Here is a 24,317-nt window from a genome sequence, read left to right as displayed (position 1 = left end):
GCTAACCCTGGTGCCGGTTCCCCAGGTCTCTTTGCAGCAAGGGCGCAGCTTGCACTGGCCGTCCCAAGGCTGCTGGGCAATGGGACGCAAATGCTGACTTCTGCGCCGGATGTGTCCAGGGAGGAGGCAGGCTGAGTATGAAATGGTTCCCCGAGGATACCCCTTCCAGCAGGTGAGAGCACGTCCCAGCTGGGCTCAAGCCCCCGGCCATGCCCGGATGTCTGGGCACCGCATGACGCCAGGCAGAGCTCCTGGGGACAGCCGTGCAGAGCTGACCGGGGCAGACGACACCCCCACGCCCGCCTCTCACTCCCCCCCTCTGCCTCGCTGGGCTCCAGCAGCTGTGCGGGCAGCTGGATACAGCTCTTCTGTCTGGCTCTTCCCGGCACAGAGGCCCATTCAGAGGCCGGGTGGCCTGGGGTCTCTCCGGGGTCACTGCTCCTGCGCCCGGAGCCAGATTTCTGCAGCAGCAGCATCCCCGCGGCTCTGTGTTGTTATTGTCTCCCACGAGGCTCCCAGACGTGGTGTCACAGAGAGGGGAGCGCGGCTTTCTGGGGATGATGTCACCGCCTTGGAGGCTTGCTGGGTGTCACAGCAATGCCGCTAAGGGCTGGGGCCAAGGGGCACGAAGCCCGACCCCTCTGCGGCCAGCGGCTGGGGCTGCAACTACCGGCCGCCTCTTGTGCTGGGAACCCGGGGGCACCCCAGCTCTGCACCCCGCGGCCTCGGGCTGCGTGCACAGCACGGGACCCCTGCGGGCTCCTGCAGAGGGTCCCCCTGAGCTCTGGCACAGCTGCCCCCCACGCCGTGACCTGTCGCTAGGCGTCAACTTGGAGTTGCTGGGGTGGGGAGCAAAGAGATCTGGCCTCCAAACTGCCCATTCTGTAGCTCGGGTGGGGGGGGGGGGTCTAGCGTGCTGGAAAGCCTGGTGCTAAGCAGTCCCCTCTGGGTCCAGGCGCGGCGTGTCGAGGAGCACGCGCAAGGCACGCAGAGGTCAGTGCACCGGGGCCCGGGCAGGTGGCACGTTTGCACTGAGATCCAAGTGAGCAGGTGCGAGCCCCCGGGGCTTCCCTGGCAGGGGGGAGCAGGGGAGAGCCTGCGGGCAGGGAGCCCCTGGCCACGGGGGAGGGCCGCAGGCAGAGCACAGCGCTTGGCTCCAGCTGCTGCCCAGTTACTGATAAGGTTACTTCCTGGCGCGTCTCCCAAGTGTCCGGGGCGGGTCCTAGATTATAGGTGTTGCGGTCGCAGGTAAGATAACCCCAGCCAGGTGCTTGGGTGAGCGGAGCAGCTCCCGGTGCCAGATCAGCAGCTGGCGGAGCTGCCACGAGAGCTCTCCTTGCACTATTTCCGGCTGCAGCGGGGAAGCGACTGGCACCGGCTGCCCCGCCGCCCCCAAGCCTGGCCCCGACCCGCAGTGCCGCAGCCTGGGCCGACTGCGTGGGGTGCCCCGAGCGGTACCACACGCTGCTGCAGGCGAGCAGGTTAGTTAGGCGTGATCTACCTGCCACAAATCCACGCTGGCTTCCCTGCTGCATTGTTTTTCCCGCTGTACTCCCACAGATATGATCCTTCATAACCTTTTCAAAGACCTTTGCAAAGATGGAGGTGAGAGAGACTGGCCTATAATTACCCAGATCCTCCTTCCTCCCCCCCTTGAAAACAGGGACCACAGTGGGCCTTTTCCAGTCCTCTGGGACCTGCCCCGAGCGCCAGGAGCTCGAGCAGCCGTGCCCGCGGTTCTGCTGCGACACCGGCCGACTCCTTCAGGGCCCGCGGATGCAGCTCGCCCAGGCCTGCGGACTCGGACGCCCCCGTCCAGCCGCCTGACTCCGCACCGGGTCAGCGTGACGGCTGGTGTCCCTCTGATGCTCATCTAAGAGCCCGTTAGGAGACTCATCTTGCCCCTGTTCAGGAACACCGAGGCAAAAACCTCAATGAAGAGCTCAGCCTCGTCCCCCCTCTCTGTCACTAATTGCGCCTCCTTGTTCAGTAGGGGTCCTATGCTGCCCCGCGCCTTCCTTTTACTCCCTACATACCTAAAAAAAGTCTTTTTATCTTTAATTTGTGTTGCCAGCCTCAGCTCTGTAGTTGCTTTCGCCTTTCTCACCGCCTCCCTGCAAGTGCGGGCCAAGTAGGTGTACTCCTCCTTGGTAGCTTCCCCCTGCTTCCACTGCCTGTGTGCCTCCTCTTTTGCCCTTAGGCTCCCCTGGATTTCCCTGTTTAGCCAAGGACATTTTTTGGCTCCTAAAAGCCCCTAACCATATGAGTGGCCCTTCTCTGGACCCTCTCCAGGTCCCTCTTGAAGTCCAAAACTGCCAGCAAACTCCTCAGGGGAGATCATAGATTTCATAGACATTAGGGCTGGAAGGGACCTCGGAAGATCATCGAGTACAGCCCCCTGCCCAAAGGGCAGGAAGTCAGCTGGGGTCATAGGATCCCAGCAAGAAAAGCATCCAATCTACTCTTGAAGGTGTTCAATGTAGATCAACAGCAGATAGGCAGAGGAGCCCTTTTCTCCCCAGCACCACCTGGGGTGACAGGAGCAATGGTAATAAGCTGATGGAGAATAGGTTTAGGTTGGAGATCAGAAGGCAATATTTTACAGTTCGGGTGGACAAAACCTGGAACCAACTACCCAGGGAAGTGGTCCTCGCCCCTACCTTGGGCAAATTCAAGAGGAGGTCGGATGATCCCCTGTCTGGGGTCTTGCGAGCCCAGCATTCGCTCCTGCCTGCGGCCGGGGGTCAGGCAAGATGACCTGTTCAGGTCCCTCCTGACCCGAGCTACTATGAAACTATGAAAACTGGACGCAGTATCCAGCTGTGGTCTGACCAGCGCCCAACAGAGGGGAAGTATCACCTCCCTGGTGTTGTTGGTCAAGCATCTGCTGCTGCACGATAAAGTGCCGTTAGCTTTGCTGATGACCTCGTCACACTGACGACTCGTGTTCATCTTGGAGCCCACGGGGGCTCGGAGATCCCTGTCTGCTTCCATGCTGCCGAGCGGTCGTTTCCCAGGCTGTAGGTGTGCTGGACATTTTTCCTCCCTATGTGCAGCGCTTTGCATTTCTCCTTGTTAAATCACATCCTATTGTCTTCTGCCCATTTGTCCAACCTGTCCAGGTCTGCCTGTAGTCGTTCCCTGCCCTCCGGCGTGTCCACTTCTCCCTGCAGTTTTGTATCATCTGCAGACTTGGACAGAGTACACGTCACTCCCTCGTCCAAGTTGCTGATGAAGACATTGAAGAGTATTGGTCCAAGGACCGAGCCCTGTGGGACCCCACTGCCCACGTCCTTCCAGGTCAACACCGACCCATCCACCACCGCTCTCTGGGTACAACCCTCGAGCCAAGTTGCCACCCACCGGGCTGTGCAATCATCCAAGTCCCAGCCTCTTAACTTGTTCACCAGTACGGGGTGGGATACTGTCTCAAAGGCCTTCCTGAAGTCTAAGTAAAGGATATCCACCCCTACTCCCGCATCGAGGTGTTTTGTAACCTGGTCATAAAGAGACTAGATCAGTCAGGCACGATCTACCCGCTACGAACCCGAGCTGCTTTCCCCTCGGTGTAATTTTTTGTGCTGGGGTCTCACATATATGAGCCTTAATAATCTTTTCAAAGACTTGGCCAAGGATGGAGGTGAGGCTGACTGGCCTGTAGTTGCCTGGATCCTCCTTCCTCCCCTTCTTGAAAATAGGTACCGCACTGGCCCTTTTCCAGTCCTCCAGGACCTGGCCCGTGCACCATGAGCGCTCAAATATCCTTGCCAGTGGCTGTGCAGTGACGTCCGCCAGCGCCTGCAGCACCCTCGGCTGCGGCTCGTCCGGCCTGCCGACTCCAACGCATCCAGCCCTCCCAAGTGACTCTGCACCATCTCAGGGTCAAAGCTTGGTGGTCTGGCGCCCAGCTGTTGTCTCTCTACGAACCCATTACGAGACTTGTCTTGCCCCGCGTTTAGGAAGACTGAGGCAAGGAACTCATCGAGGAGTTTAGCCTCGTCCACCCTGTCTGTCCCCATTTGCTTTTGCCCGTTCAGTAGTGGTCCTATACCGCCTGGGCCTTCCTTTTATTCCCTACATATCTGAAAAACATCGCCATAACTCATGGCCCCCCAGAACATGATGATTTGGTGTGGCTGGGATGTTGCAGTCGGAGACGGTCCTGCTTTGAGCAGGGGGTCGGACTGGATGTGACCTTTCTAACCCTAACTTTCTATGTTTCTCTGATGCCGTGCAGGACTGTGCAGATGATTGCTCCTCTGCGCACGTTGTGCAATAGTCGTGCCCAGCCCGGCACCACCGTTCACCCTGCGCACGCACAGCTACCGGCTCTTGAGCAATTGCTTTGTTACACAAATGTCTTCCCCCAGGGCAGCTGTACTCCGGCTGCTGGCTGGGATGCCAGGAAGGCGGCAGTGTGCGTTCACCTGGGCAGCCCTGGGGGCACGCGTGGCCCGGTGGGGACCCTGGCCCCGTCCAAGTCCCTGCAGCATTTTCTGAAGTGCTGAGCTCTGCCCGGGGAGCAACTTGCAGAAAGGAAACGGTCGCAGCCACTGCTGCTTGAGCAACTTTCTGCTTCCTCCCCGCCCAGCCCACCTCAGTTTCCCTTTTTAAACAGACTGGAAATGCCTGGGTTGTGCCACGAGGGCTGGAGGGCCGGGGACCCCTCAGACCGCTCGGCACGGCTCCGGAGCGGCGTGGCGCCTCCTCGCGCCCGTCGGGATGGCGGTGCAGAGCCTGGCGCTGGCTGCCCTCCTGCTGGCGGTCTCCACCGCGCTAGCCAGGGCCACCAACCCCGGGCTCGTGGCTAGACTCACCGGTCCGGGCCTGGCCTACGGTAGGTTCCCAGTCAGTCTTTCTGTCTCTGTCCTTAATGCACCCGGGGGTCGAGCTGCAAAGTCACCTTCCCCCGGCTGCCGCTGGACCCCCGGCTTCTTGCCCCCCCGGCCTCCCCACCCGACTACCTCACCCGCCACGCCTTCGTGCTACAATGTGACTAGGGTGGGCAAGCCGAGCAGCTGACCGGCCAAATCTTGTCAATTGACCAAGCTCTACTTGACCGGTCAAACAGCCAACCCCAAATGGGGCAGGGAGGCTGCCCCTAGACGGCAAAGGGTCTCTGTCTGGGCTTCAGCCCATTTTACCGAGCAGGGTCCTCACGCCCGAGGTTCGCTGCACCAGGACCCGAGGCCGTGCAGACCGGCCGTGGCGTCCAGCGACAGGATTGCCACCAAGCAGCCCCGGGCCCATTGCGAGGGCCAGGCGGTGAGCTGCCCTTTCCGTCCCCGCAGCCTGTCAGGAGGGCATCGCTGCCCTGGAGAAGAAGCTGGCCAAGATGAAGCTGCCGGACATGTCGGGGTCCCAAGGGACACCCGTAGGAGACGTGTACTATGAACTCTCCCGGTGAGACGGCTGCTGGCTTCCCCTGGGGGGGCTGGAGGAGGTTTGGGAGGGAGGCAGAGCAGGGCGGGCATGGCGAGAGGAAGACGCGTGTCCCGAGAGCTGGACGAAGCCCTCCAGAGACAAGCGGGCGATGGCGGGAGGCAGCGCGGGCAGGGAGGGGTGGCGCGCAAGCAGGGCCCGGACAAGCGGTGCTGGTGGCGGGGGGGCGAGGATGCCGGTCCACCCAGGCCCAGCCCCGGGCTCCGGCTGACAGCACCGCGCTCCTTTGCAGCTTGAACCTCCTCCGCTTCTGGCTGCCGAGCTCCCAGATCACCCCCATCCCCAACGTGGGCGTCCAGGTGTCCGTCTCCAATGCCTTCGCCCAGCTGACGGGGAACTGGAAGTGGAAGAAAGGGATCTTGTGAGTGCCCCGGGGCTCCTGCGCGCCCTCGCCCTGGTGCAAACCGCTTTGCCGCCTGGAAGGCGCTCGGGCCTTCGCCTCGGCCGGCTCTGCAGCTCGGCTCCTCCCGGCCACGCGGGCTGCAGGGCGACGCTTTTGCTGCAGTCCCTCCTGCCTCTGCCCGAGCGGCTGCGGGGGGTAGCGAGCGGCACAGCGTGCAGCCTGAAGCGATGGGGGACAGTGCACGCAGGGCCAGTCCCTCCACACCCCCCGTCCAGGGCCCGGCGGTGGGGACTGTCAGGGTTATCTCCCAATCCTCCACTCCTCCGGTCACAAAGGAAGGGGGAGAAAAGGTGGCTTGCTGTGACGAAGCCTCCTGGATGCGCCCCCACCCTAGGGACGCCAAGCGAGCCGGAGCAACCCGCACTGGGGGGGGAGGGAGCGCGCCGGCCGTCTCCATCGCGGGGTCTTAGGAGCACACCTGACTCTCCTGTCCCCTCCTCCCGTTAGTGGGGACCGCGGCTCGTTTAACCTGATGGTCACTGGTCTCCGCATCTCTGTCGGGCTGAAGCTGGGGCGCGACGCCTCTGGGACCCCCACCGTGACCACCTCTGCCTGCACCACCTCCATTTCGGATGTCGAGGTGCGCGCTGGGTACGTAACTCCCCTTCCGTGGCCAGGACCGGGGGCCGCGCATTGGAGCCCGTCCCCCCAGGACAGATCAGCCGCTTGCTGCCTCCTCCTCCTGGACCGGATCCCGCTGGCCCACCCCGTGCTGCTTCCCTTGGAAAGGCTGGAGGGGGACGTGGATCCAGCAGCCCTGTCCTGTGCCCTTATATTGGCCCTAAGGCGTTATCGCTGCTGTCCCCTGATGTCCCTGGGGAGATGGGCTGGTCGGGGCAGAGCTGGTGTAAGAGGAGGCGGTTGCACATTCCTGTGCTGTGTTGGAGTTTGGCCTGCGGCGTGGCCTGTTCGAGGGGGTGCTTTCCGTGCGGGGGCACCGCTCTGACCAGGCCGGCTCTTTGCCGATGCAACATTTAAGACGAAATGGGGCAGCCCAGCTTTGCCCGCAGGCCGATCTGGAGAAGCGTGCCTTTGTCGGCGGGAGGACACCGCCCTGCGGCTGGAGAAAGGTGACTCTCTCGTGCTCTCTCCTTAGCTGGATTTACAAGCTGATCGTCAAGATATTTAAGTCGCGCATCAGGGCAGTGATGCAAAGCAAGGTATGGTGCGCTGGGGACGGGGGCCCTTGCCCTTCCCCGTCACTCACGTGCTCGGTGTCCTGCGGTTTGATGGCAGCCGCCGTACGGCTGCTCGTTGCAGTGGTGACGAGCGGGTGGGACACCGGATGAACACGCGTGCGCTAACTGCACTCACCTCGGCCTTGCAGCCGTGTTTGCGAGCGCCTGCCGTAACCGGTTCCCAATTAACAAAGCCTTCTCCTTCCATGCAATCAGCTAATTAGAGTGCGCACCTGAGCCAAAAGCACAGCAACCCCAAAGACCAGCCAGCAGCCTGCCACTTGTATGGATTTTTGGGGAGGGGGCAGCTCTGGGTACAAACGCTCGCGTCTGGCTTCTCAGGCGCTTGCTGCCTTGTCTTAATGGGGCCCGTCAGGGAAACCCTCGTACCTATGGCACCGCACAAAAGCCTACATGCAGGAGACCTGCAACAGGACATGGAAACAAGCTGTTAGCAATAATTGCTACAAGGCGAACTGGCACGAGCTGCAGCCTCTCTGGATGCGCGCGCGGCCTGTGCAGGAAGGCGGCGGTCGGCGAGCGCAGATGGAAAACGCGGGGCCGGCGGCATCGCGCTACGGCTGGTGCCATCTAGTGGCTTTCCCGGGGCCACCGGGACCCCCGGAGCCGACGTGCCGGCCCCGGGGCGGCCCAGGGCAGCGCCCGCCTCCCGGGGGGACGAGGCCGCAGTGTCCAGCCCGCGCCTGTCCGTCCCGGGAGGGGCCTTGAGCCGCCTTTTCCCTCCTGGGCTCTCCCGCTGCACCCAGGAGCAAGGCCGTCCGTGCATCTTGTCGAGGCCTCCCTCCTGCCCGTCGCGCTGGGCCGCCCTCCGCTCAGCCCCCCTCCCCGCGCCCCTCTCTGCAGGGCTGGTCGTCACCGTTATCCCCCTCCCCGGGGCAGTGCTGTCACAAGCCCCGTGCCCGATCTGCGCAGCCCTCGGGCAGCTTGCCGGACCGCCGGGTGACATGCCCAAGGAGAGCCGCTTGCTGCAACCGAGAGTTACTGCAAAGCAAACCGGCGCGAGCTGCAGCCTCCCTGGATGCGAGGCCGGGGGTCTCCACGTTGTTTCCCGCAGGTCTGCAGAGAGCTGAGGAGCTTCGTCAGCACCCAGCTGCAGCCTTACCTCCACACGCTGCCAGGTACCGCGCGGGTGCTCCCCCCGGCCACGTCGTGGGGGGCAGGACCCCAGCCCGAGCTCCCCGGAGCACCCCACGGATGTAGCCCGGGAGGTTTCCCAAGCACGAAGGGCTCGGGGGACTAGGGTCGGCTGGGACCTAGAGACCCCCTGGCTTGCTTCTGCCGCCGCGGGCCCACTGGGAACAGCCGCTGCAAAGCTGCAGCCCCTGCCCCGTGCTGGGACACGGCACTTCCACGTGGGCCGTGGCGCGAGCGCTGGGCGCCGGGGCCGCGTAGCCGGGAGCAGGTTGGTGTCCCCTCCGGGGCGCCGGGAGGGGCCCAGTTCCCTGCAGGACCTGTTGTCTCCCCTGTTTCCCAGTCACAGCAGCGATAGACACGGTGGCCAGCATCGACTACTCCCTGGTGGGCCCCCCCGTGGTGACGGCCCAGTACCTGGATGTGAATCTGAAGGTGCGAGGTGCCCGGGGGGACAGGCAGGGTTGCCTCACCCCAGACCCCGCAGCTGCCCAGGCCGGGAGGACGGGGGGAAGATCCCGCGCAAACCCCGGGCCCGAGGCCACCCCACAAGTGCCAGCGCCTGGCAAGAGTCGCTCTTCGCTCTCGTCTTCCCTAGGGCGAGGTCTTCTCCCGGGCTCACCGCGCACCGGCCCCCTTCTCTGCCCCCGCGCTGGCCTTGCCGACGGAGCGTGGCCGCATGGTTTACCTGGGGGTCTCCAGCTACTTCTTCAACACCGCCGGCGTCGTCTACCAGGCTGCCGGGCTCCTGGTCTTCAACATCACCAACGACGTGGTGCGGGCACGAGACCTGCTGGGCCACGGTGTCTGCACCGTGCCTCGGCTGGCGACACTTCCCTCCTGTCCCGGGCTGCACGAGCCCCGTGGCTGGGCGGGAGGGGCCGTGGCTGCGCCCCGTGCTGGTCCTGCAGTGAACTGAAGCTTTCTCCTGCTGCAGTTCCCCAAAGAGGGCTTTTTCCACCTGAACACCTCCGCCTTCTCCCACTTCATCCCCCAGGTAAGTGGGCTGCTGCCCGCACCCCTGAGCCTGGGCGTCTGCAGCCCACGCGGCTGCGGTGGGCGCAGGGGAGGGCACAGCCGCCCGGGCGGGGGGGATGCCTCGGGCTCCATCCCCATCACCGCCGCCTGACCTGCGCCCCGGCTCTGCCCCCAGCTGCAGCAGCGGTACCCCAACCGGCTCATGGAGCTGCGGCTCACGACCCCCTCGGCGCCGTTCCTGACCGTCGCGCCCAGAGGCCTGGAGCTGGCGCTGGTCATGGACGTCCAAGCCTACGCCAGCCTGCCCAGCGCCAGCCTCGCTCCGCTCTTCCTCCTCCGCCTGGTCAGCCCACGCTCGGCTCCGGGAGGGGGATGGAGTCCAGCTCGGAGCCCTCCCCGCATCCCGACGTCTCCCTGGCCGCGGCACGGCCGCAAGCTGGGGGTGCGCTGGGTGCCCCGACGGCACGAGCTGACGCGGCTTCTCCTTCTGTCCCCAGTCAAGCAACATTTCTGCCAGCGTCACCGTGAGCGCTGACCGGCTCTACGGGACCTTGGCATCTGGCAGGTGAGCGGCAGAGGGAGTCGAGGCCTGACCCTCCGGCTCCAGGCAGCTGCCAGGCCAGAGGAAACCTGCAAAGACGTCCCCAGGCTGGTCGGGGATGCTCGCTGGCTCCGTAGCCACAGGGCTCGGAGATGATCCAGATACAGCCGGCAGCAGAATTAGCTCCAGGGCCAGAAACTGTGATGACCGTTAGCCAACACGTGGGGGGGGGGGTGCTGACATGTGTCTGTCCCCGCACAGGCTGGAGCTGGCACTGAAGCACTCGGACATCGGCCCCTTCTCGGTGAGTTGCCCTCACGGGCCCTCGGCTGCACTGGCCCTGCCTGGAAGACCTGGTGGGCTGGGGTCATCCCCGTGCACCCTGCAGCCAGGGGAGGGCAGGGAGCGGCACGGCTGCCACCCTGCCAGGGCGGCTTGCAACACCAGCCAGGCCCCCTCGGACCCGTTACCTGCTGGCCGCACCTGCTCTGCCCTTCAGCACCCGGCTCCGGCCTCCTCTGCCCCGGCCCCGAGCTCCAGAGCCCCCCCGGCCCCGGCCCGAGCATCGTGGAGGGGATGCTCTCCTCCACCCTGCACCCCAGGCCGCTGGGCCTGCCCGCGGGCTCAGCTTTGCTGCTTGCCGGACGGCCTCCGCGTGTACTGGGTTCAGTCTCGTCCCCCAGCACGTGGCCCCTGCAGCCCCCGCTCCCCGCTTTCCTCTGCTTCCTCCAGCTGATGGGCTTTTCCTCCCCTTCATCTTCCCCAGGTGGAAGGGCTGCAGCAGTTCATGAACTTCTGTGCCTCCCACATCCTGCTGCCCTTGGCGAATGGTGAGCATCTGGCAGGGGCCGGGGGTGCACGGCAGGCCTGGGAGCTGGAGCCCATAGTCAGCTCTGGAGCATGGCTCAAAGCTACCGCAAGCCAAGGAGCCCTGGGCGGTGGGAAAGCAGTGCAGAAGCACAGCCGGCATGCATGGGGCTGCAGGAGGAAGGTGGCTCGGCAGAGGCGTCTCTGGGCCGCGACTCCGGGGTTGAAGCAAATGCAATGGAAAGAATGAGCCGGGCATGCGGCTTAATGGCTTCCAGACCCCCGCTCCCCGCACGTGGAGCAGCAGAGCCGCTGGGGGACGGCTCGCACGCAGGGGAGCAGGGCCAGGCAGCACGCACGAAGCCCCCCAGCCCTGTGCAGCGGCTGGGGGAGCTCCCCTGCCCCCACCCCAAAGGGTCTGGAGCCTGGGGCATCCAGTCCTCCTGCCCCCGACCCCGGGCTGTCACCTGCTGTGTTTTTCAGACCGGCTGAAGAAGGGCTTCTCCCTCCCGCTGCCCAAACACGTCCAGCTCTCCGGCTGCAGCCTGCAGCCACGCCAGGTCAGTGACACCGGCTGGGGGGCACGCACGCCGTCAGGGCTGGGGGGTCAGAGGATCCTTCCCATCACCGGTGGAGGGAGAGAGTCCACTGGAGCGGACCCAGTGTTTGTAAAGCTTTTGGGGTCCGTCTCGGGGATGCTAAATACACGCAACCTATTAGTTAGCACATCCGAGCCCTGGGGCTGGCCTGGAGCACGGCCCAGCCCGTCCCCAGGGGAGATGAGCTGCAGAGGGATGCTCCGCACAGCTGGCACGGCTCGCTGAGCACAGGCGAGGCTGGGAAACGAGAGCTGGCGTCAGCCCCAGCCCCTCTGATGCGCAGCCAGCTCGCGTTCCCGGCGCTGAGCCGTGCACGTGCTGCGCGGCTGCTGGCTGCAGTGCACCGAGTGCCTGGGCCCAGGGGAAACCGCCCCTTCCCCGCGGCAGGCCGGGGGGTTGTGCCACACCTGACGGCATCGTGGCCTCTCGCCTAGGACTTCCTGCTGCTGGAAGCAGACGTGCGATACGGGTGCTGAGGACGAAGGCGGTCTCCCCCTGCATTGCACCTGGCCTTGCACCCAGGCCCTTCTACCCGGCCCCAGGCTGACGGCACTGATTCTCCCCCGCGGGTCTCTTCTCCCTGCCACGCACCCGTGCTGTGATGCCAGCGGGGTCTGATGCTCCCTTGCCCTGCCAGCCTGTGTTCCCAGAGCCCCGTATCTGGCAGCTGAAAGCCGCAGCCGCATCTGGCATCTTGGGCCCCGGGCGCAGGGAACACACATGCAAGTATTAAAAAGAAATTGCAAAAGGCAAAGCCGTGCCTGGATCTCCCTTTGTCCCGCAGCCTTCAGGGCCCGGCCGGGCCAAGTGGAGAGCAGTGCGGTGGGACCGCCGCAGGCCAAGGATGCGGAGAAGGGCTCCGTGTCCAGCTGTGCAAGAGACCAGGTGGGCGCGGAGAGCAGGGCCCGGCTCTGCCAGAGCTGGCGTCCACCCTCCGGGCCCCTGCCAGGCTGCAGCGGGCTGGACTTTCTCTTTCCTAAATGCTCTGGAAGGTGGAAAGATGCCCTGGACATCTGCACGTGGCCTGGCTGCCCACCCACTCCTGCTGCCAACTCAGCCCTGGGGCAGTGATAGCAATGCCCCTCGTGTCCCCTCAGTGGGTGGTAGCAGCTAAAGGCAAGAGGTCTCCTTGCAGACCCACCTGGGACCCTGCGCCCAGCCTGTTCTTGCACCTTCCTAGCCGAAAAAGACCTGGATGGAGGGGGCGGTGGAGCTGCAGGTCCTGTGAAGTGAGGGTCCCTGCTGCCTTCCTCCCCCAAACCATCCCCTCTGCAGCTCGCCTCGACGGGGAGGGTGTTAGCAAGTTTTAGAGCCCGTTTTAGTGGGTTACTGGAAAGCAGCCCAGGATGATCAGGGCTACGGGGTTTGGAATTGCCGGCGCTGTAAGTGGAGCGGGATTTTTGGGTGGAGGAAATATCTGAAATAACAACACACTGACAGCCTTGCAGACGCGGCTGCAGCATCGGCATGCGGTGAACTGGCTCATGGAGGTCGATGGGAAATCGTCCACCGCCTTCGGTGAGCTCTGCCGCAGCCCCGGCCTGTCTGCTCCAAGAGTTTCCCAGCTCCATTGCAAACACTAATGACTAGAGCCACTTACGGTCTTTCCATCACAATGGGTTTTTTTTTTTTTCCAAGTGAAAAACAGCATTTGACACAAAGGGAAGTTTTGCAAACATGTTTTTGCTGGGGAGCCAAGAATATGGAAACCAAATGTTTTTAAGCAACCCAAACAATGCATTTCTTTTTTTCTAGGTTTAAAGTAAAAATGTGGGAGCTGGGTTTTTCCAAGTAAATGTGAAAAAACTCAAGAATTTTCCATGTGACTAAAACAAAAACAATCTTTTTTCTTCCCCAGCAGTTTCCCCGGGTGCTGGGGAATCATTTTCTGAGCAGCATGGCTAATTTAATAAGGCCAGCAGTGGAAGCACCCATTTCACAGGTGGGAAAAGTGAGGCCTAGCAGAGCAGCTCAGTGATTAGTGTTAAGGCAGAGGCAGGAATAGAAGCCAGGAGTCCTATCAGCAGCTCTTGATGCACGGGGAAGGACAGACTAACCCTCTGTCCTGGGCACTGGGTCCTCTCTCCCCTGAGCAAGAGTGGGGAGGGCAGAGGGTGGCATCGCTCCCTTGGGAGCAGGGGCTGGCTGCAGTCCTGGTGACCCCCACTGCAGCAATGGGCACCCTCAGGGCTTGGCCGAGCCCGTGCCTTTTCAGCCAGGTGGGATGTTTCTAATTAATGATCGTACAGCGGAGCTGCCAGACCTCGCCCGGGCGTGCTGCTCAGGGCTCCAGCCCCCAGACGCAGCCGGAGGAAGGAGGCTGAGCTGGCCTGCGAGCTGCAACCCAACGCCTGCGGTGCAAGCCCCCTCCCTGCAGAACCAGGAGCCAGAGCCTACGGCCCTTTGCTTTTCCTGCTGATGGCATGCTTTGCACCCTGGGCCTTCTGGCTTTGGCATGCCCCCAGCCTCTCCCCACAGTCATGCATGCTGCAAATGGACAGCAGAGGTTCACACTTCATCACAGGCCTCCAGGAGCTGAGGCTTTCCTTGGAGTGGGGGAAGAAAGGAGCATCGCTGGAGTGGTAGATGTAGCACAGCACGGGACAGTCAAGGGGTAGGAAGGAACGGTAGTGCCAGGGCCCAAGCTTGCAGGGGAGCTGCATGCCCAGCGCAGGGCTGGGCTGGGGCAGCTCCATGCTGGCTGGGCAGCGGCTGCAGGCTGCAGCAGGGCTGGGCTGGGCTGGGCGCATGCACTGCCCCCTCCTCTTGCAAGGGAGCCCCTGTGCCGTGGGACCTGGCACAGCTCCCTCTGTCCCCCTGAAGATACCGCAGGCCCTGCTGCAACGGGAGCACTGGGTTTGCTCTCTGGATGGTCTCTGCTCAGGCATGGGGCAGGGAGAGCTTCTCTCCCAGACGCCCTGGCAGCCCCTGGCTGGGCTCCCGGACTTGCAGCTGGAGTCTGGGTCCAGGAGGGAGCTGACTGTGGGGTGGCAGAGGTGATATCTTTTATTAGACCAACTAGATATTTGCAGAAAAAAATTCTTCATTTGCAAGCTTTCAGGCTTAGGCACCCTTCATCGGGCATAGGAGATTGCAAGGAGAACTTTTACAATCTTTGCAATCTCCTATGCCTGATGAAGGGTGCCTGTGCCCAAAAGCTTGCAAATAAAGCGATTTTTTTGCAAATCTCTTTTTTAGCTCATTACACCCTCCCCTGACTCACCCCAAACACACACACACACACACACATACACAAACGTAATTTCCTGCTGCAGTCACTTGCCTGGATGACATTGGTACACGCTGCATGCCCTGGCTGTGTGCCCACCCCCACAGTACACGCGGAAGCCCAGGGCAGAGAAGGCATCCCCCCTCCCCAGGCGGGCTCGCGGTCTCCTCTGGAAGCTGGCCAGCCCCAGGCATCTGACAGCAATAAAGAGCCAGGAGCTGATAGTGCCATATTAGCCCCGACACGCAACATTGTACAGTAATTTTCCACCGTGATCACTGATCGTTTGCTTCTCGTTATCCAGCTTTAATCGGCTTTAGGCTTGTTGTTATTCTGTGCACATGTCCACACCGCTTAGTCTCTACCGAAGCCAGGAGCGCTCCCCTCTCAGCCCGGTGCCCCCAGACAGGATCCCAGGCTGCTTGGCAGAGATGGGGCAGCTCACCAAGGCCTATTTCAAGTGGATTCAGGAGATCTGCTCCACTCCGTGTCCGCCCAGCACTGCCATACCGGGGCACTAGTGAGGGTGTCTGCTGTGCTGGTGGACAGCCCCAAGTGCAGCGGTCCAGGCTCCTGAATCCTCATCTCCCTCAGCCTTGGCCATCACCCCCGCTCTGGTCTCCCCTCCAGCGCTGCACATCCACACATGGAGAAGGAGAAGCAAAACCTGAGCATGGACCCAGCTCTCGGGCCCGGGAGCCCGCCTTGCACCTGCAGCATTGTTTTCACATGGGAGATGCTCAACATGGCAAGCAAGAGCTAACTGCCCCGTCACCGTGGCTCCCAAAAGGTGCAGAGCCAGGCGCGCTCAGAAACTATTTGCCATTGCCAGGCACAACCCCTCCAGATTGAGGGACCCTACTATGGTGCCAGGGCATCCAGCGTGCCCCATACCACACTAAACTCACTGCTCGCTACTCCAGAGATAGCCTTGACCACACTAGGCATGGCCCAGCGTGTGCCACCCCACCGGCTACTGCCGGGTTCAGGCTCAGCACTCGCCATGCCTGGCAGGAGCTGGACGTGGCGGTAGCCGGCGTGGGGAGGCTGGGGACAGCACCAACCGTGCCAGACACGCCGAGCCAAACCCTCCTGGCACAGCACATTCACCTACAGGTGCAGCACTTACCCCGCCAGGTGCCACGTGCCCACCCAGAGGCACCACGTGCCCGGTTCAGGTACAGGATTTAGCACGCCAGGCCAGGGCTGCCACACCGGGTGTGAACCAGGCACCGTGCTGCCCACAACTCGGCAGAGCTTTCCCCCCCGGAGGTACCAGACCCCCTGCTCCAGGGGCAGCAAACAGCATCAGTGAGTTCCCACCTCATGCCCCTGCACCGGTCGCCGGAGACCTGCTGCCGTGGGGTTTTCGGGAATATCAGGACCGCAGTCATATCCCACGAGTGCAGGTGACAACGGTGCTTCTCTGCTGCAATCTGAGCACAAATCACGGGAGAGAGAGAGAGACTCATGGACAATGGGGGCTGGAAGAGACCTTAGGGGGTCACATTCAGTCTGACCCCCTGCTCTAAGCAGGACCAGCCCAACTTCATCATCCCATCCAGGGCATTGTCTACGTGGGTCTTAAACACCTCCAAGGATGGAGAGTCCACCACTGCTCTGGGAAGCCTGGTCCAGTGCTTCACCACCCTCCTGGTGAGGAAGTTTTTCCTGATATTCAAACTAAACCTGCCTTGCTGCAGCTTGAGCCCATTGCTCCTTGTCCTGGCATCTGCCCCCACTGAGACCATCCTCTCTGCAGCCCCCCTGCAGGGAGGTGAAGGCTGCTAGTCAATCCCCCTCGGTCTCCTCTTCTGCAGACTCAATCAGCCCAGCTCCCTAAGTCCTGTGCTCCAGCCCCCAAACCATTTTCATCGCCCTCCACTGGACTCTCTCCAAGGCATCCGCGTCCTTTCCTGCTGCTCATTCTGCTGGTCCACAATTACAACGGATTAGCCCCCGCATCCGGCCAAATCCCCAAGTTTCCAAGCACCTTCCCCCTCTCCCCGAGCCCTTCTCCATATTCTAATTGACAAAAGATGCCTGGAAACACGCTGTAATATCTTCCCAGTGGCCCAGTTGTGGCAGGAGACCTGCCGTTTACATTTCTGATTGTCTACATGCTCCTTCCATTAAATTGTCTCTTCCTAATAGCGTCTGTTCTCTCCGCGTGTCTCTCGCGGGGCTGGGAGTTGGATGGCATTCGCGAAGCCGGGGATATTCAGCAGCCCATTGTATTTCTCGGGCTCTGTGGAGCAACAATCTGAAAGGCTTATGGATTCCATGTGCCTGTCTTTGATAGCAGCTCCCTCGGCTGCGGTAATAAATGGCAGTCACTGGGAGTTTTACATCCTTTCTAGCTTCCCAGTGAGAAATTTATCTGCTTTATTGGAGGAGGCTATTGAACGTGCTGCATTTGGAAGGAGGAGTACTTGGGCGTCCTCCGAGGCCTCTGATTTAACCCGTGCTTTGTGTTATTTATAGCTAACGCCATCTCCCCGAGGCAGTGTTATTTCATACCAGTTTTCTGATTGATTTATTCGTATCCCCTGAGCCTCCAAGTGCTTTTTTCTCCCTCAGTTCGGCAACCTGCTCAGTGCTCTGCACACCAAGAACTGGAGTCTGATGGGCCGGCTGTCTCTACACAAATCTATGCGTAGCTTTAAGCCTCCTTTGCATTTAATGAACCTTGCACATGGGCGCGTCTATATATGCGCTTTAATGCACATTAGCACATTTTAATGTGCATTAAAGCCTCACGTAAAAAAAAATGCTTCATAATGCTCATTAAAATAGGCTAATTAGCATTATGCATCACTTAAAAAGTGTGCTCTTTAGGTAATGTGCATTAAGCCAGGTTAACGCACATTTTCCTAGTACCTCACAATGGAGGTACTCGATTTAATGCATATTAACTAAAGCGCATTAATGCACATGTAGACGCACCCACTGGTTCCTGGAGAATCCGGTCCATCTGCAATGTAGCACAGACATCCTAAGCCAGTTTTATACTAGCCACGGCAGCACAGAGCTCACCTCCACCCACCTAACACCAGAGCAATTAGCCTGGGCCAAGCCCTGCAACACAGCTACACTACTAACAGCAGCCATGCTCGGGTCTTATGTCACGTACGTAGTTTCCAACTAACTCAGGTACTTCCATATGACACTGCTCTGACCACAGCACAGACAGACTTCCCCGAGACCAGAATCACAGCCACTGGATCCATTGCTGCATTCCTGTCATCAGAGACTTCGGCTGCAAACCCGGATCTAAACACTTCTGGAACGTTACGGGCGCCCAAATTAGGCTCATCAATAGGACAGGGGGTCGGTGTGAAGCCAGACGTGGAATTTTGTCAAAGCTCGGAGGAGTTAGGACCCCGAGTCTGGAGTCTGGCACCCTCATCCTCATCATCCTCATGCATTTGGAACTTGGGAAGCTTTGGAAAAGAAAATAATGAGAGCAATGCAGAGAGAAAAGATGGTTTATTGAAGGAAAAATGCTGTACTGTCATCATGATTTCACAGCAATCGCAAAGGTTGAGGGCCACGAGGGAATTTTACTTAGAAAAGTCCAAGGAGCAACAGTTAGCTTCAAAGGAGAAAGAAGGGGGTTTTTGTCTTCAAGACCTATCGTCTGTGTCTTAACCAAGCCCCAGGAGCACCAGCATGAACTCAGTGTCGGGGCAAAAAGAAGAGCATAGCCCAGCAGCTTGCCATCCCGTTGGCCTTGCCGCGTGCCTCGGTGCAAAGCTCAGACCTCAGGGACAGGCAGCAGGAGCCGGTTCTGCAAGACAGCGAGCAACCCCGGGCGTTTTGTATGCTGGAAACATTTGGACCTTGCCTGTGCTGCAAGGAGGGGATTCAGACACGTGCATTTTTCACCAAGAAAAAACTAGACGCCCCCAACAAGGGGCAAACAACAGCATTGCCGAGAAGCGGTACCATTACCTGCTGAGGCATAATCGTGGCTTCCTCAGACGAATGCCCTCAGCGAGCGGCCATGGGATCCCTTGGATGAGGAGCTCTGCAATGAACAGACACAGCTCACACTCCTGCGCCAGGGCACGAAGCCGGTTCCACGGTTTTGTGTCCCCGACGGGCCTTTCCCCACCATGTCGCTTCAAGCTTGCACGGGGCCCAGGACCTCCAGAGCAGACCCCGTTTCCCAGTGCATGGGCTGAGGTGAGGCAGCGATCCTAGGACAGGACTGCCAGACCCTTACGTCGGCCTCAGGGGCCAGACTGAGCATACACCAGGACTCTGCACCGACGGCGAGTGCGTGTTTTAATGCAAGGGAGGTGCTACGTGGCGGCACTGCAGGGAATTACCCATCCCATCAGCCAAGAGCTCCGCATTACAGGCTTGTACAGGACCGACGCACGCCCCGTGACAGCGCGCTACACGCCACCAGCGCCGCGCGGTCTTGCTGCTCTCCTTTAGCAGCAGCATCGCATTCAAGACGCGTTCGAGACATCTAAACGTTCATTCCACAGATGTCCGCCCTGCAAGAGATGCGAGCAAAGCCGTGGCGCGTCCTGCTAAGCGCTCCCGTCGAGACACCCCGGCACGGATCCTGCTGATAAAGCACAGCTCTCGGGCTGCTTTGTTTTATCGAAGCACCGCCTGTCAAAAACAGCTGGGATCCGCTCCCTCTGTTTCCATCACAGCAAAGGGAAAAATTGAAGCCATTATTATGCTGGGAATATCTATTAAGCGGCTCTGTCAGGAAATGAAAGGGCTCAGGTTGTATCTATTGAGCGGAGCCTGGGACGAGGGAATATTTGTAACAGCCGTTCACTTGCACGCGATATCAAGCAGGAAGAAAATCAGGCGCTCGTATCTCCAGAGTCCAGGGGAGAGACTAAGCTGGGCAGAAGGGAGCATAAACGGCTCGTTAGAGGTTATTTTATCAAGCGGTCCCCATCCCCCTTGTAGCCCACACGGAGACAGGGTGATTTCCAGGCATCTGACACGTCTTATGGGGGCCTAGCCCTGCGGCCCCTGCCTACCCAGCCGTGCTCCTGTGGCCTCATAAGGGCCATAACATGGCCCTGCTCTTTCCCCCTTGCACTGCAAAGAACGGGACAACTCACTGCACCAGCTTCCTTTCCAGGCCCGACTTGAAGCTTGGGGCGCGAATGAGACAGAGGAGGAGGTCCGGGAGTCGGCGCTGGGCTCCCCCAGACAGGGCGAGTGCTAAGCAGGTGTCACCCGTCTCTCCTCGCTTGCAGCTTCTCTGCCAAGGAGCGGGCTGATGGAGCCCAAGTCCTGGGCACTGACCACGTGCTCCACCACTGCTTCGTTTCCCTGCCCGTGGGAGGCCGTGGGAGGTGGGGAACGGTTACCCTTAGCACCACATCAGTCTGCAGAGGATCAGGTCCCCAAGACACGGATCTGCCTGCACATCTCCTTGCTGCTGCCTTGCACGAAAGAGCCCGAGGCACGCTGCTGCCCACAGGACAGCGCCAGCCGCCCGCCCTGCAGCAGGGTTTGCACACCAAGTCACAGGCGCTGCGCGGCTCTGGGAGTCCAAAGCCAGAGGGATATTGCTTTCCCTGCCCGTGCATCTATGCAGATGCCAAACACCACGACAGGAGCCTGCTGGGGATTGGGGACGAGATGTTTTCCCATCAAAACATGCTGGATCGTGGAAGCCAACACTGTTTGCCTGGCTGGGTGACCTGCCCTGACTCAGAGCGCTGGAAGATTTCCCACAATGACATTTTTCAATGAACAAAAAAACCAGGCTGACTTCCCAGGTCAAATCAACGGCTCTGTTTTGCCGGGTTACGCTTCGGGAAAGAAAAAGCAGTGGGGAGCGAAAGGAAATCCTTGAAACAATCTGTCGCCATTAACCCCAAACCCATTTGTACCCATTTCTTCATCTGCCATTTGGCTTCCTTCTTCCTGGGCGGGCCAGGAAAGCTCTGGGGCACCCCAAAGATTTTCCTGGTCCCTGCCCAGCTCCCACAACAGCAGAGCCTCGTCCCCAGCAGGTCCCGGGCGTGCTGCTAGCCGACGTGGGGACACGGCAAAGCCCTGACCTCCGGCAGTTTTATGGAGGCCCGACAGCATGACCTAGCAATGGCGCGTTGAGCAAGAGCAAACATCGCTCCTTTGACAGCAACGTCGCGGCTTCCCAGCACCGAAATTCCCCGCGAACGCTGCAGAACCGGGACCGCACAATACGCACAGATCAGCTCGGGAGAGGGGCCAGTCCTGGTGCGTCCCAGCTCCCAGGGAAGACAAATCCTTAATGCACAAAGGAGGCCTGGACGCTGGCGGCCCCCCGCCTTTCTGCAGCCAGGAATAAATGGCAGGAGCGCGCACAGCAACGGGTGCGATTTGACGTGCGGCGAGCACGCTGCCTGTCACGTGGACTCTGCACGCCGCGCTCCCCGGGCCTTTCCCCCGTGAACCCTCCCATGACAAAGGACCGGGAATGACGTTTGCGATCCTGGATGGAGCCCAGCCAAGGCACCCCCTCATCTCCCCCCACGTCCCCACCGTCTCACCAAAGGGCGCGAAGCCTTTTGTTCTTCCACCTTTACGACCCATCGGCTGTGGACGTCGAGTGCAAGTTGCTAAAGCCACAGGGACATCAGCATGCATTATATACGGTAGCCGCAGGATCGAACAAAGAGCTCTTTCTCCGACCTGCCAGCTCACAGTGGCCGTTCTTCAAATCCCTTTGCCTCCGGTGCTGGTGTTGGCAGTCGGTGCGTTCGTGCCATAAGCAAGTAACTCGAGCGGAGCAGGACGAGCAGCTGCAGTGGCCGTAAGGAGCCTTCTGACACGTCTGGTCTTTCAAACCTTATTTACAAATCCAATGCTTTCTGTCTAAGTGGGACACCTGAAGGAAAGGGACAAGGAGAAGCACTCAGGGCCAGAGCCGGGGGTGCTCAGCACCCGGCCTCTGGACCAGATCCAGCTTGCAGAGCCACGTCATCCAGCCCGTGGAGTCCTCCGTGGGGGAGCAATAGCAATCAACACTGCGGCTGCTCCCCCGCCACCAAATTTCCAAGCCCTGGATTCACCCCAGTTGGACCAGCACCACATACTGGACTGGGCCCAGGGACTGAATCCAGCTCACGGCGTAAGCTGACGCTCACTAACGTTGATGGCAAGACTCCCGTTGCAGATTTCACTGGGTGCATGCAGAGGCAAGAGACCCGGGTGGGCACGGAAAGAAAGATGGACTGTGTTGCTCACGGCCAGTCCCATCTGGCCTCCCATATCGGTCAGGGAAGCCTTCTGGCTCGTGTTCGTTCCTGTTCGGCTCTGATCTGATCTTTCAGGGCAGCATCCAGCCAGGCTTTAAACACGTCCAGCCTCCTCCTGGGAGCCAGTGGCCTGTGCATGCTGAGCTCCTGCCCTGACAGCTCCCAGTACTCCAGGCTTCCCCAAATCTTCACCAGCTCAGCTCTCCAGCCCACGTTGCCCACATGTACCAACATTAGCCAAAACAGGATGCCTAAAGCCAACACCAAAGGATATCCTGCACTTCCTAGCTGATGTGGCACCCCTGATATCAGAAGAAAGGTAGCAAGCTAAAAAGGAGGATCACGGCAGATGGAAGACCCCAGGTATTCACTCTATGGTCACACAGAAGTAACTAAATGGCTTAAAATGCAGAAGAGGTTTGCATTTTAAAATAGCGCTTGGACATGCCAGCTGATGGGACGGCTGAGATTATGGAAGAAAAGGCTACGTGCAGTCGGGTGCTGTGGCCAAACATCTCATTTATGACAAGGACGCAAGAAGACGATGGACAGGGAGCTCCTCAGAGGGCAAATGCAAGCTCATTCCCTTGGCGAGGGTGCACCGTTTGGCACGGAGGCGAGGGAAGGCAATCCAAGCCGAAGGTAGCTGGGCACGGAGCGGAGAGATGCCAGGGGTCAGACCCAGCTGCATGCCAAGGCAAGGGGCACCGCACTGCCAAGGTGAAGCCAAATGCACAAATGTAACGAACTTCTCAGGAAGTGGACGCCCTGCACTGCCCCCGGGAACCTCTGCCCACCCCCCTTTCCAGCTGGCTTTGTCATTTGGCCTTTTGGTGCAAGCACGTGAATTTGGGGTGGGAGGGAACTCCCCTCCAACCTGGCCCCATCGCCCCAGCTCTCAGCCTCCTGGCACCTAGCAAGGTTATTTGCTGTTCCCTCCTCCTTCACACGAAGCAGAAGGGGCGCGGAGGGACCCTGAGCTTGCCTTGCTTCCAGCTTTGGCAGCAGCAAGCTGCCTTGCACAGGGTCTTCTGGGTGCAAGAAGCACGCTTTTGCCTTCAACGCTTTGTCGGCTGAAAGGATCTTTCCTCTGCTGCTTTCCCCCAAATAACTCTAGAAGAGCGGGATTGATCCGTGTGCTTATGACAGCATCTGCTCAGCTTTGCTCCCTCCTCCTGCTACAGCCTGGTCGTCAGCCTTGCTCTGACAGATGGCAAGCGATGCGCGCCCGGGTCTCCGTGCACGCTCTGCCGCTGTCAGACATGGCTCGTATTGTCTTTGCCATGTCAGAATAAACACAGGGTCCCCCAAAGATAAGAAACACCAGGCAATAAACTGACAGGACTCGTTAAACTCTGCCCTGGAACAAGCTGGGAAGCCAGAAGTGGCAAAACTCAGGGCCCTCGTTTATGGAAATCACTGAGCGCAGGGTACGCAAGGGGCTTTTGGCCTTGTCAGGCGCTAGCAGGAGCCAAGGGTCACTTGCACCCATACCAGCGGCCTCGGGCAGAACATGTTTCTCCAGCAAGAAGGTTGTATAACAAATAACCATCAGACTGGTGCGGCAACCCCGTGGTGGACAGCGGGAAAGAGAAGTGGCACAGCTGTGCCCCGCGTACGGACAGGGTGCCAGGAGCCGAGCCTCAGCTCTCCAGCTCCTAGGAAGTGCCCGCCCAAGATGGAAAGCCCTGGGCAGCTGCTACAGACAGCCTCACGGTCCCGGTGGCCCCCTGCAAATCACTTTGTAACTCAACAGAGCATCATTAAGCAGCGGAGAGCAGCTTTCTTCCTCCCTGACACAGGCCTCGCTTGGCTTGGCAACGCAGACGCTGGCTGGGAGGAGAACGGCCGTCTGCAAAGCAGTTGATGCCGCGTGCTAACTCTGCACAGCCTGTCGAAGGTGGCATTAGCTGGCAAAGATGCCAGGCACCATCAGCCTGGGATGCATCCCAGTGCCCCTGCCCTGAGCCAGCTACGTCCCTGGCATGCAACACAGGCACCTGATCTATAAAGACAAGACTTCTATGCAAGATGTTCATCCCTTAAATCCAAATCAGCAAAACTCCGAGTTTTGCCCTCGCATCTAATGCTGCTGGTCCAACTTTTCAGAAAGGCGTTTGCTCACAAAGAGCTCTTGGTTCAATATTATCATTTCTTGTTAGCACGTATTCTTCCCCACCTGCTCTGTGGCTCTTGTGTATCCTTGGCTGGCCCAAATGTACCCAAAGCCTGCTGTAGGATGAGACCAACACAGCGGTGAGAGCAAAGGGCCTTGTTTCCGACATATTGTTCTCCTATTTGTAGTTGTTGTCCCCCAGAATAAATCATTGGGAATCAATATGAAAAGTGCATGGCCCATCCAAAGGTAGCGTCTGAGCAGGCTCTGCTACTCGGGATACCTGCCCTGTCCTGGAAGGAAGCCTCGAGCCTCCAGCACGCTCCTGAAAAGCATCAGGCTGCTGGTCAGCGCAGTTGTGAACGCGGTGCGCAAGCCTGAGAAGCGCATCCAGCCAGCCAGGTTTTCCTCTGCCTGGCTCAATAGGGGCCGAATCCAGATGCACTGTGCTGCCCCAAAGAGATGGCGAGTCGCAGCCCGTCCTCTGCCCACCCCAGATGGACTGAGGCGCTGCCCGCCGGCTTTGTGCCCATCAGCACTTGCACCCGACCTGCATTAGGGAGATGTGTTCAGGATCTTGCTCAAGCCCCGAGGTTCGCGCGGCGGAGCCTGCAGGGTTTGACTTGATGGTGCAGGGGAAGAG

The 24,317-nt window shown here is 60.1% G+C and overlaps 1 protein-coding gene across 13 annotated transcripts; it reads left to right on the top strand.

Moving 5' to 3' along the window:
• Window positions 1-33: 33 nt before the first annotated feature.
• LOC149856904 (bactericidal permeability-increasing protein-like) lies at window positions 34-14,160 on the top strand. 13 transcript variants are annotated; one of them, XM_090064321.1, is made up of 15 exons: window positions 921-4,837; window positions 5,292-5,403; window positions 5,675-5,803; window positions 6,293-6,436; window positions 6,942-7,005; window positions 8,099-8,162; window positions 8,519-8,610; window positions 8,774-8,950; window positions 9,113-9,172; window positions 9,329-9,496; window positions 9,651-9,718; window positions 9,956-9,998; window positions 10,461-10,524; window positions 10,985-11,061; window positions 11,535-14,160. In XM_090064321.1, the coding sequence occupies exons 1-15, from the start codon at window positions 4,723-4,725 to the stop codon at window positions 11,574-11,576; spliced, it is 1,419 nt and encodes a 472-aa protein (XP_089920447.1). In that variant the 5' UTR covers window positions 921-4,722; the 3' UTR covers window positions 11,577-14,160. The 13 variants fall into 13 exon arrangements, 7 of the variants coding, with proteins under 7 accessions (XP_089920445.1, XP_089920446.1, XP_089920442.1 ...); XR_016444402.1 differs by lacking the exon at window positions 9,956-9,998 and having other exon boundaries at window positions 913-4,837; XM_090064316.1 differs by lacking the exons at window positions 10,461-10,524; window positions 10,985-11,061; window positions 11,535-14,160 and having other exon boundaries at window positions 910-1,481; window positions 1,664-4,837; window positions 9,956-10,454.
• The last annotated feature ends 10,157 nt before the right edge of the window (window positions 14,161-24,317 follow it).

Source organism: Crocodylus siamensis, chromosome 10 (assembly GCF_052110815.1).
Source record: "Crocodylus siamensis isolate JL-2025a chromosome 10, ASM5211081v1, whole genome shotgun sequence".
NCBI classification, from domain to species: domain Eukaryota; kingdom Metazoa; phylum Chordata; order Crocodylia; family Crocodylidae; genus Crocodylus; species Crocodylus siamensis.
Note: the sequence above shows the minus strand (reverse complement) of the source record. Positions and strands in the feature narration are given on the sequence as shown.

Bases quoted from the DNA above. Each gene is read 5' to 3' on its own strand.
- LOC149856904 (XM_090064316.1), top strand. From the start codon at position 4,723: ATGGCGGTGCAGAGCCTGGCGCTGGCTGCCCTCCTGCTGGCGGTCTCC. The intron at 5,404-5,674 runs GTGAGACGGCTG...GCTCCTTTGCAG, and splicing joins GTGTACTATGAACTCTCCCG to CTTGAACCTCCTCCGCTTCT. The intron at 7,006-8,098 runs GTATGGTGCGCT...TGTTTCCCGCAG, and splicing joins GGGCAGTGATGCAAAGCAAG to GTCTGCAGAGAGCTGAGGAG.